Raw genomic sequence first — 12,656 nt, 5'->3', positions numbered from 1 at the left:
TCAGTTAACTACTGTACCTATCAATTATCCAGTAGTAGTGATTATGGTTCCTCAATATACATTTAACATATTACAACGTAGGCTGTGTTACAGCACTACTTTTGGTGTCCCCCTCAGGAATTGCTCTTGAGAAAATTTGGTGTAATTGTCCCCTCCAAAGTTGGTATCAGATTTTCGCGCCTGCATCTTCCACGCTATATTTGACTATTTAGCAATAATCTATGTTATGTGAAGTGCCCTTGTCGTTATTTTCCGTGTAATGCATTTTTATGGAATAGTTTTAAGCGTGCTGGGTTTGTCCATTGACTATGGTCTGTTGCGACTCCTGTTGGTTTTCCTCAATCGCATTATGACCACGAGATTCATGATCTTAATAGGTTATGGTCAATATCTTAAAGTAGATCATGAGTGACGAAATATGGATGATTAAATGTCCAAATTAGTATGAAATTGTATATTTGGAATTGTGACACCTATTGAACACTACACTATCTTGCTTTCTATTTATTTTCCGTCATGATTGAAGACGCTCAGTCATAGACCGTATTGTGTATAAGTACTGAATCAGAGACGGTCATTGTGCTACAGAATTATATAATTTATTAATTTATCAGTTATTTATTATTTGATCACTTTTGGCTTCTTGGCAGTCACAATACATTCAGTTTCTCTTGTTTTAATAATAGTGCTGTAGATAAATCACACAAAATATTGAATATCACATTTTATACAAAATCTAAATATACTTTATCTTTTATAAAACATTTAGACATCATCTACAGTCATTTAATACAGTCATCACTTGTATCATCTGGCATAAAATTCACTGAGAAAGAAGAAAAACATCTCTTAAAGGTCCAATGCAGATGTTTTTATCAGACATCAAGTCATTTCTGGGTTACAATTAAGTACCTTACCGGGATTGCTGTCTATTCAAATTGTCAAAAAGTAACTAATATCTAAATAACCAGATAGCAAAATTAGAAATTGCTCTTCGCTAAGAAGCTAAGACTATATGGGAGTGGTCTGATTGAGGGGAAACTGAAAACTAGCTGTTATTGCCAGAGAGGTTTGGAACTCTCTTATTTGACTATTAACTAATGTACCACCTGGCAGTAAACAGGTGGTATTTTCAAACAGCGCTTACACTAAAAGGGCATTATCATAATTTTCACAGTATTACTCAAACCTCAGTGTGGAAATATACATAAAACACAGGAATATCACATTTGACTGCACTGGGCCTTTAAGGTACATATATATGATTTATTTTCATTACAGTACAGTATTTAAAATATCTTTATTTACCACAGCAAAACATATACAGTAGGCTAATACTTCTGCCCCAGAGGTTGCTAAAATAAACAGAGGGGAAGTTTTAAAGTGTAATACACAGATCGCCATCTCTCCCAGTGGGTCCCAATGCTTTTGGCTTCCCATCCTTACCTTATTCCCTTCATGGCCACTGATAGGACTGGAGAAGTGTCCACCATATTGCTTTTACCTGTTCGTTTTTTCAGTTAGGTGGTGAGGAAGTAAAGGAGGCAAGGAAAGTTATCTCTAGAAGATTATTGGCGTTGTCTCCAGTGTGGGGTAGAGAGAACTGCATCTGAGTAGTCTATAGTGGCTCCCTCTCCTTGTTCCCTTTCTTTCATCAGATATACAGTGCCTTGCGAAAGTATTCGGCCCCCTTGAACTTTGCAACCTTTTGCCACATTTCAGGCTTCAAACATAAATATATAAAACTGTATTTTTTTGTGAAGAATCAACAAGTGGGACACAATCATGAAGTGGAACGACATTTATTGGATATTTCAAACTTTTTTAACAAATCAAAAACTGAAAAATTGGGCGTGCAAAATTATTCAGCCCCCTTAAGTTAATACTTTGTAGCGCCACCTTTTGCTGCGATTACAGCTGTAAGTCGCTTGGGGTATGTCTCTATCAGTTTTGCACATTGAGAGACTGAAATGTTTTCCCATTCCTCCTTGCAAAACAACTCGAGCTCAGTGAGGTTGGATGGAGAGCATTTGTGAACAGCAGTTTTCAGTTCTTTCCACAGATTCTCGATTGGATTCAGGTCTGGACTTTGACTTGGCCATTCTAACACCTGGATATGTTTATTTTTGAACCATTCCATTGTAGATTTTGCTTTATGTTTTGGATCATTGTCTTGTTGGAAGACAAATCTCTGTCCCAGTCTCAGGTCTTTTGCAGACTCCATCAGGTTTTCTTCCAGAATGGTCCTGTATTTGGCTCCATCCATCTTCCCATCAATTTTAACCATCTTCCATGTCCCTGCTGAAAAAAAGCAGTCCCAAACCATGATGCTGCCACCACCATGTTTGACAGTGGGAAAGGAGTGTTCAGGGTGATGAGCTGTGTTGCTTTTACGCCAAACATAATGTTTTGCATTGTTGCCAAAAAGTTCAATTTTGTTTTCATCTGACCAGAGTACCTTCTTCCACATGTTTGGTGTGTCTCCCAGGTGGCTTGTGGCAAACTTTAAACAACACTGTTTATGCATATCTTTAAGAAATGGCTTTCTTCTTGCCACTCTTCCATAAAGGCCAGATTTGTGCAATATACGACTGATTGTTGTCCTATGGACAGAGTCTCCCACCTCAGCTGTAGATCTCTGCAGTTCATCCAGAGTGGTCATGGGCCTCTTGGCTGCATCTCTGATCAGTCTTCTCCTTGTATGAGCTGAAAGTTTAGAGGGATGGCCAGGTCTTGGTAGATTTGCAGTGGTCTGATACTCCTTCCATTTCAATATTATCGCTTGCACAGTGCTCCTTGGGATGTTTAAAGCTTGGGAAATATTTTTGTATCCAAATCCGGCTTGAAACTTCTTCACAACAGTATCTCGGACCTGCCTGGTGTGTTCCTTGTTCTTCATGATGCTCTCTGCGCTTTTAACAGACCTCTGAGACTATCACAGTGCAGGTGCATTTATACGGAGACTTGATTACACACAGGTGGATTGTATTTATCATCATTAGTCATTCAGGTCAACATTGGATCATTCAGAGATCCTCACTGAACTTCTGGAGAGAGTTTGCTGCACTGAAAGTAAAGGGGCTGAATAATTTTGCACGCCCAATTTTTCAGTTTTTGATTTGTTAAAAAAGTTTGAAATATCCAATAAATGTCGTTCCACTTCATGATTGTGTCCCACTTGTTGTTGATTCTTCACAAAAAAATACAGTTTTATATCTTTATGTTTGAAGCCTGAAATGTGGCAAAAGGTCGCAAAGTTCAAGGGGGCCGGATACTTTCGCAGGGCACTGTACATTTGCTGGACACACAGAGGTGTAAACAGATTGAATCCTAGCTTACCCCAAGTTGCTTTTCAGTGACCCTGTCTTTTTTTATAACAGTTTAGATGAATGAGAGGAGAAGAGGAACCCCCTCAAGACTAGATGCACCCTAGGTTAGGAGAGAGGTAGGTGAGAGGAGGTTAGGCGAGAGGTAAGGGGAGACTATGTTAGAAGAGAGGCTCGGTCCAAGCATAAAATGGAGACAGATTAGACAGTGATGTCCAGATTATTTAGGGAGTATCCTATACCTGCTCTGGGAGCCAATTGGAATTCCCAAGCCCATTTCACAGGGGGAGGAAACAACTGCACACTTCAGAGAGAAGTGGGGAGATCAGATTTGTGCTCCAGTGAATGGAAGTGAATAAACCAATTGGAATAGTCAGTTTCAATTTGCAATTCCGGGTTCATTATGTAATGGTCTTTGTCTAATCCTTCTTCATCTTAATATAGAGCCAGTCCAGGAACACTCTTCAGAGGTGATTTCAGGCTTGTGCAAATAGGAGACTCAGTGATACGAACACTAAACGTGTGTTATTCACTAATGCAAAGCAAATGCCCATAGGTTTCTTTATATCATATTTTGAAGAAAGAAATCTCAAGCACATTTTACTAAGGCCATTTCAAAAACTGTAATACTGTTTTGAATGAAATCCCCACTAGGTGAAATCAAGGGGTGGTTATGTAGAGGCAGGTTTGCACAACCATTCAGATTTAGTTTGGATTTAGAGTTTTGGTCTCAGATGGTGGTTGTGTTGCAAGGTGCTAACTCTGTGTTATTTTATTACAAGGGGACATGAACAGAAGGAGAGGAGGAAGGGAAAGGGAGAAGTGGAGATCATTGAAACATGCAGAGTGATTGGTTAGCTTGGGTGTCTGCAGGGGGCTGAGTAGGAAGGGGATTGGGTGGGAGAATGGGAGATATTTCCTGGTCAGTCTCAGAATCATGACAGTAGAATGCTCATATAGAGGGAACTCGGCTCCAAGACGTTTGAGGTGTAGTGCTAGTTTATTCTCAGAAACCCTGTCTGTATCCATCCTCTGTTGTGGGGAGGGAGAGGATTAGATGTGTGTGTGTGTAAATTGAACTTGAACCTTTATTTAACCAGGAAATACCTTTTAGGTTAGACTGATGTGACCTGGATGTTTGTGTTTGCATTTGTATTTCTGTTTGTATGAGGGATTGGAGTGTTTGTCTTCAAAGCCGATTCCTCCTTGAGGGTATCTCTCGCCCTGTCTGCACTCCATCGGCTGGTCGTCCTTTAGAATATGCTCTGCCTTCTGTTCTTCCCCCGACCTGGGTTTGGTAAAGAGAACAGGAGGATCACATGAATAAACTGAACATGTTTCATGGTTTATTTGCAGTAGTTGTTATTTGTGTTATTGTGATGGTTTATGGGAGTAGTACTGTATTTGTTGTACTGTATTGTACCTGGAGGCTGGAACAGTGAGCTGCGGTGGCCTGGGTCTTTCTGTAGTTTAATTTCTCTGAGAGAAAACACAGAGGAGGCTAGAGAGAGGTGAGATAGAGAGAGGTGAGAGAGAGAAAGTGAGAGGGAGGGAGTAAGATAGAGAGAGGAGAGAGGTGAGAGGGAGGGAGTGAGATAGAGAGAGCATGAGGCACAAAACATAAATTGCAACTTAATACATCATTCTCACCACATGATTGAAGTCAAATACATTTAATGTGATTTCTTACTGTCTGCGAGGCTGTGGATGTTCTCTCCCAGGGTGAGGAAGTAGGGGTGTCTAAGAGATGCTTCAGCTGAGACTCTGGTCCTAGTGTCATACTGAAATAACACGGACATGCACACAACGCCAGAATAAAGGTTTGGTATTGAACACTATTGGTTACAGGTTGGTGTAAGTGTTTTTCTTACCAGGAGTAAAGCAGTTAGCATGTCAATCCCCTCAGTGTCCAGCCTGGAGAGGACAGTAGATTCTGGTTATGTTACTGGGTTGTGGTTTGTGTTACCTGAGCTAGTGGTTGGTGAGTGGTCTTATTGCGGTAATGCTGTGGTTGTGTTACCTAGGCACATGGTTGATGAGTGGCTGAGGTCTGTACTCGGGGAACATGTAGGATCTGAACTCATCATTATTGGAGATACCTGGCCAGCTGTCTTCTTTTGGGGTACCTGAGAGAGAGCGAGAGAGAGAAAGAATATGAAGCATTTACATGAACCTATGTCTGTATGGGGGGGTTGTCTGTATGTCTTTGAATCTACCGTAATTGCTGGACTATTAAGCGCACCTGAATATAAACCGCACCCACTGAATTATTAAAAAATATGTATTTTGTACATAAATAAGCCGCACATGTCTATAAGCCGCAGGTGCCTACCGGTACATTGAAACAAATGAACTTTACACAGCCTTTAAACGAAACACGGCTTGTAACAAAAATAAATAGGCTTTAACGAAACACGGCTTGTAACAAAAATAAATAGGCTTTAACGAAACACGGCTTGTAACAAAAATTAAAACAGTAGCCTACCAAGAAAGTCATTGGTCACTATCTTCCTCCTCCTGTGCACTGAAACCACTGAAGTCATCTCCTTCGGTGTCGGAGTTGAATAGCCTCAGAATTGCTTCATCCTATGTTGGATCGTTTTCATTGTCGCTCTCGTCACTTTCATCCGGAGGCAAATACCCCGCTGAACTCATGCTGCCCCTTCAACACACAGCAGTCCAGCCTTTCGAAAGACGTTGATGATAGTGGATTTTTTGACAATGCTCCACGCTGTCAGGACCCACTGGCAGACTTGACCATAAGATGCTCTTCGCCTGCGGCTCGTTTTAGTGAAGGATTTCTCCCCACTTGTCATCCAAGCCTCCCACTGAACAAGGAGCGCCACGTTAAATGCACGATTTACACTGATGTCGAGTGGCTGCAAATACTTTGGGCCATCTGCTTTTCTTCCCTCTGAAAGCTTTTGTTGTCTTTCTGCACTGAGTCAGTTCCTTACACTGCTGTTTCCAACATCTTATCATCGACTCATTAAGTCCAAGCTCCCATGCAGCAGCTCTATTTCCTTTTCCAACAGCCAGATTTATCGCCTTCAACTTGAAAGCTGCATCATATGCATTTCTCCGTTTCTTTGCCATGATGAGGGTGACAAAATTACTACCGTAATCAGAATGATGGGAAGTTTGAGCACGCTCGATTTACGTCACATTATGTGACGGTGCTCAGTTTTTTGGCGGCATGAATCTTGTGAAAGCGGGAAAAATCCATAAATTAGCCGCGTCATTGTATAAACCGCGAGGTTCAAAGTGTGGGAATAAAGAAGCAGTTTATAGTCCGGGAAATTACGGTAGTTACCAGCACAATTGCCCAGTGGTATAAATGAAAGTTTAGAATTACCAATGATTCTGAAGACTAAGTGCAGCTCCTCTTTCACTGAGGAGCCAGGGAACATGGGACGACCTGTCGCCATCTCAAATAGAATACAGCCCACGCCCCTTTAACACATACACAGGAAGCACAGACACAGAGGATTGAAATGGAAAGTAAAGGGTGCGTTTGACATAGCAGATTATTTGTAGATCAGTCAGTCATTCACAATTGACCCATGATACATCACAGTTTTGATGTTCTGGAACATGTCCAAAGTGATCTTTGGAGACTAATGCCTGAAGGGAGGTGGTAATGCTTCACAGTGTGTATGGAAATAACAAACCCCTGGAGCCGCACACACACTCACACTGATGGACTCACATCACATGGTCTAGACCACTATGTACACACACCACACACAAATATTTCACTGTTAGTCTACACCTGTTGTTTACAAAGTATGTGACAAATAAAAGTTGATTTGATTTGACACAGAGCAGGAGATTCGTCAGTAGAACAGAGACACACACACATCTAAAAGCAGGCCTATGTACAAGCCAAGGTGTAAGAGAGTACAATGATGTCCTCTGCTCTGATGGAGACCCATCCACTGATGAAAATAATGTGTTGTGAATTAGTTGAACGTTGCTGTATTGTGTTGCTGGATAACAGCATTTGAAGATTCAAGGTAAATTCATGTGATGCAGAAATGATCACCATGGTGATTACTCATATCAGGAGTGATGGCTTATATGCGAGTTAAGTGAAGGAACAGCTTAGCTATGTTGCTGTGATCATGTATAGTGTGGACAAGACATCTGATCAAAACATGGTTTCTCTCATTTAGGTTTCCATTGTTGTTAATGAAGGTTAATCAACGTGACAGACATGTAGAGGTTTTCTGAAAGGATTCTGTCTCTCCGAGTCAGAATGGAGGTCTGTGTGTGTGTGTGCATTTTTGTGTGTACCTGTGTAGTGTACTACTCACCACATGTCGATGGGTGTAGAGTACTCTGTGGTACCCAGAAGTACTTCAGGGGGGCGGTACCATAGAGTCACCACCTCGTTGGAGTAGGTCTTAGTGGGGACAGACTTGGCCCGTGCCAGACCTGACCAATCAAACAAACAGTCATGAGCTGGATCTCCGAGAGGGAACGTTATCTACTGATCTGGTCATCTACATGCCGAATGGGTGTTGAAAAGGTTGCTAAGTTACCAATGTCTGTGTATCTATCTGTATGGGGAGACTATCTGTATGTCTGTGCGTGTGTGCATGTCATACCAAAGTCAGCTAGTTTGAGCTCTCCCTTGTCGTTGATGAGCAGGTTCTGAGGTTTGAGGTCTCTGTGAAGGATCTTCCTCTTATGGCAGTAGGACAGACCACGTAACAACTGGAACATAAAGATCTACAGATAGAAGAAGAGAATATGATGTACTGTTTTCAGTAGGGGTGACAATAACCATATATTTAGAGTTAGGACATTGAGGTTTCTGCTTTATGATGCATTTACATGATACAATACAATCAAATAATTCCACACGGCAGCCATGTTAGCTCCCCATGAGAAGTATTGACCAATAGCAATTCCTGGAATTTTTCTTAATTTTAAACAATGCTACGGAATGTTACTGAACTTCTAAAATTAGAATCCAAATTCTTGTCATGAATGGATAAATGGACTGCTCATTGGCAACTACATGGCGTCTGTTTCTAAAAGGTGGCCAAACTCTCTATTGCTCTGGGGACTAACCTTGACGTTGTTCATGCTCATCAGGTTTCCACAGTTGTCCAGGTACTGTTTCAGATCACTGTCCTGAGAGACACACCGACAAACACACACACTATTTAAGAACATGAAGCTATGTAAAAAAAAAAAAAAAAGATACTGATTATTAAACTGCTCAAAGTATTTGAAATATGTTTGAACTACTCACCAGGTACTCAAAGACAAGAGTGAGGGAGCGTTCTGTGTGTATGATGTCATGCAGTGTGACAATGTTGGCGTGTTTTAGGTTCTTCAGTAGAGACACTGCAGAGAGACAGAGAAAATGGTTGGATGTACCTCTGGCTGCATGGATGACATGGTAATTACATTTGAGCTCCACTGGGTGGCGTCACATCCATTTCTATGGGCACAAGCACTGTTCATGACACAAACTGTTCACACTTCTTGTTGGCAGAGAGAAAATGAGCTACAGTAGTAAATCTCAGCCCTGTTGAAACACGTTTGTGGGTATGTGTGGTGTGATGAGGGGTGAGCAGAGGTTCGGAGAGAGGTTTGATGGTTGTATAGGGTGCTGTGTGTTACCTTCTCTGATAGCTGTACAGGGCGCACCCTCCTCATGCTCTAGCCTAATCTCTTTCAGCGCCACCAGGTTCTCTGTCAGTTTGCTCCGACCCTTAAAAACGGTGGCATACGTCCCCTACACGGGATCAGGAAATAGGAAACAGGAAGGAATAGTCAATGCCAAATGTCTAACCCTGACCCCTTTAACTACTGAGTCTAACCCTATCCCATAACCTTACCCCTAACCATAACCTATTAAGAATAAGGTTCATTTTGCTACCAGGCAGCTTTATGTCATTGCTGTCTCTCTTGAAACAATGACTTGTTTCATGGCAGGATGTAAGGTATATAAAGAGGACCACATTGTTATGTGGAGGAGCAGTCATGGTTGGCCATTCATTGGTTCTGTTAGTTTACTGTAAACACATGTTTTAACTCCCCCCTCTGGTTTGAGATGACCTAGACTGCAATACATTCCAGAACACTGCTCCCACCCTGATGCGGCCCATGTTCACTCCCCTTCACAGATCTGGCAGGACTGAATAGGTGTAAGACATATGAAGAAAACTAAGTAGGGGGATTGCTTACACCTATCCAGCTATTGTAGATTGGTGAAACCCAGTATGACCCCAGAGAATGTGTTGACTCACTTGAGGTAAAAGGGAAGGTGAATACCCACACGCTGATAACACCCACACGCTGATAATACCCACACGCTGATAACACCCACACGCTGATAACACCCACACTCTGATAACACCCACACGCTGATAACACCCACACGCTGATAACACCCACACGCTGATAACACCCACACGCTGATAACACCCACACGCTGATAATACCCACACGCTGATAACACCCACACGCTGATAACACCCACACGCTGATAACACCCACACGCTGATAACACCCACACGCTGATAATACCCACACGCTGATAATACCCACACGCTGATAACACCCACACGCTGATAACACCCACACGCTGATAATACCCACACGCTGATAACACCCACACGCTGATAACACCCACACGCTGATAACACCCACGTGCTGATACCACCCACACGCTGATAATACCCACACGCTGATAACACCCACACGCTGATAATACCCACACGCTGATAACACCCACACGCTGATAATACCCACACGCGGATAACACCCACACGCTGATAACACCCACACGCTGATAACACCCACACGCTGATCATACCCACACGCTGATAACACCCACACGCTGATAACACCCACACGCTGATAATACCCACACGCTGATAACACCCACACGCTGATAACACCCACACGCTGATAACACCCACACGCTGATAATACCCACACGCTGATAACACCCACACGCTGATAATACCCACACGCTGATAACACCCACACGCTGATAATACCCACACGCTGATAACACCCACACGCTGATAACACCCACACGCTGATAACACCCACACGCTGATAACACCCACACGCTGATAACACCCACACGCTGATAACACCCACACGCTGATAACACCCACACGCTGATAACACCCACACGCTGATAACACCCACACGCTGATAACACCCACACGCTGATAACACCCACACGCTGATAACACCCACACGCTGATAACACCCACACGCTGATAACACCCACACGCTGATAACACCCACACGCTGATAACACCCACACGCTGATAACACCCACACGCTGATAACACCCACACGCTGATAATACCCACACGCTGATAACACTCACACGCTGATAACACCCACACGCTGATAACACCCACACGCTGATAACACCCACACGCTGATAACACCCACACGCTGATAACACCCACACGCTGATAACACCCACACGCTGATAATACCCACACGCTGATAACACCCACACGCTGATAACACCCACACGCTGATAACACCCACACGCTGATAACACCCACACGCTGATAACACCCACACGCTGATAATACCCACACGCTGATAATACCCACACGCTGATAATACCCACACGCTGATAACACCCACACGCTGATAACACCCACACGCTGATAACACCCACACACCTTTACTTTCAAGTTTCTCCTTTATTTTCACATGTTATTCTCTGTATCCTGCACCTATTCCATCAGTTGGATGTGTGGCTTGAACTGCAGCTGAAAGAGCGTGACCATAGCGACACACACTTACCTCTCCCAGTTTGCCCAGTTTCACGTACGTCTCCAGCTTTCCAAAGCCAATGTCAGACTGCATGGAAAAACACATTAGGTAGCCTACTATGGTTAGGGCAATAGGGTATTATTACAGTATTGGGATATTGGTTAGTTATGTGTAGGGTAACTGTGCTGTAGTGTTATGGATGGTAAAGGGATATATTTATGGTTATGACCATATGATTTAGGGATCATGGTATTGGGATACTGTGATATTGGGTATAGGCGGTAGCCTACTGGGTGTTGTGGTATGGGTATATTAGGCTATTGGGGTATAGGGGGGTGTACAGGATACTGACCAGTGATGCCCGTAGGGACATGCGTCTGAGTGGTTTGATTTAGTGTATTGGGGTATGGGTGTATTATGGTATATAGTGGTACAGGTATGTGATACTGAACAGTGAAGCCCGTAGGGACATGCGTTTGAGGGGTTTGATTTAGGGTATAGGAGTATGAGGTATACAGTAGAGGTACGAGGTATGGGGTACTAACCAGTGAAGCCCGTCGAGACATGCGGCTGAGGGGTTTGCAGGGAGGAGAGTTGTTCTCACTCTCCATCTCTCTCTCCATCTGCAGCTTCTTGAGGAACTCCGGAGGAAGGCGGATGTCCATGGGCAGAGACATACGCTTACTCACATCCTGCAGACAATCAATAATCCGTCATCAATATGCAACACTCACACATAATCAATCAGTATTCGTCAATATACATACCATCATAAATGGGCAATATTCTCATATTGTCAATGACACATTGCACCAGAATGTTCATTGCCAGAGGTGAGGAGGGATTGTGGCTATTTAAAGCTAGGGATGATTAGACAACTATTGGTTTGAGAATGTCATCTTCTCTCTGTGAGTCTATTCTGTATGAATGGAGACCTGTTTGAATATAGGCCGAGATTAATCAAACCTCTGTTCAATTAATCATTTCCCCCAGTCTCTCACCCTCTGACACAGTTTCTCCTGTGAGTGACTATCTCACACTTCCTTCCCCCTGTAATACACATCTGGAACTGTCTAAAATAAAGTTTTTGTGTGTATGTACATTTCCCCAGGGTGTGTGTGTGTGTGCTCGTTTGTGCGTGCATACACAAACATATGCATTTGTGACATTCGCTCTTTGCAGTTATTTTTGTTGAAAAGTAATACGGCTGAATTCTCTCACTAAAGGTATCTGTCACGGCTGGGTTTAGTGGAAGCAAAAAAGAAGAAGAAATAAAGCGAGAGACGGTAAAGAAAAAAAATTCAGATGATTGTAATTCCCTGTGGGCTGTGTAGCAGCTACTGCTGTTCTGAGGCTGACAGGAAGTTATGGCCACTCAGCCTGGAGAGGAACCCAGTCACTTATGATATCATAATGGTGTTATGACTGGTTTCATAACGGTTTTATGAATGCCTTATGTATACCCGCTTCAAGTAATGTGTTACCTGACTTGTACAGGAGGCTATATTTACTTAGTGTCTCTCTCAGTATAGCAGTTCCTTTCAGATTGGTGTTTTGAGC

At 42.9% G+C, this 12,656-nt stretch overlaps 1 protein-coding gene across 2 annotated transcripts in view; it reads right to left on the bottom strand.

Moving 5' to 3' along the window:
- Positions 1 to 577: 577 nt before the first annotated feature.
- Positions 578 to 12,656, bottom strand: part of cdk18 (cyclin dependent kinase 18) — a 75,709-nt gene continuing 63,630 nt past the window's right edge. For both annotated transcript variants that reach the window (XM_035796922.2, XM_052473481.1), the window contains 13 exons: positions 11,642 to 11,788; positions 11,127 to 11,183; positions 8,964 to 9,078; positions 8,590 to 8,684; positions 8,406 to 8,468; positions 7,937 to 8,060; positions 7,643 to 7,763; positions 6,682 to 6,779; positions 5,347 to 5,452; positions 5,198 to 5,240; positions 5,017 to 5,107; positions 4,750 to 4,827; positions 578 to 4,614 (listed from right to left, as the gene is read on the bottom strand). In XM_035796922.2, coding sequence (XP_035652815.1) covers positions 4,580 to 4,614; positions 4,750 to 4,827; positions 5,017 to 5,107; positions 5,198 to 5,240; positions 5,347 to 5,452; positions 6,682 to 6,779; positions 7,643 to 7,763; positions 7,937 to 8,060; positions 8,406 to 8,468; positions 8,590 to 8,684; positions 8,964 to 9,078; positions 11,127 to 11,183; positions 11,642 to 11,788 — 1,173 coding nt within the window. In that variant the 3' untranslated portion in view covers positions 578 to 4,579. The remainder of the gene's footprint in view (positions 4,615 to 4,749; positions 4,828 to 5,016; positions 5,108 to 5,197; positions 5,241 to 5,346; positions 5,453 to 6,681; positions 6,780 to 7,642; positions 7,764 to 7,936; positions 8,061 to 8,405; positions 8,469 to 8,589; positions 8,685 to 8,963; positions 9,079 to 11,126; positions 11,184 to 11,641; positions 11,789 to 12,656) is intronic.

Source organism: Oncorhynchus keta, chromosome 21 (genome assembly GCF_023373465.1).
Source record: "Oncorhynchus keta strain PuntledgeMale-10-30-2019 chromosome 21, Oket_V2, whole genome shotgun sequence".
Taxonomy (NCBI): Eukaryota; Metazoa; Chordata; class Actinopteri; order Salmoniformes; family Salmonidae; genus Oncorhynchus; species Oncorhynchus keta.
This window is presented reverse-complemented; position numbering and strand designations above follow the sequence as displayed.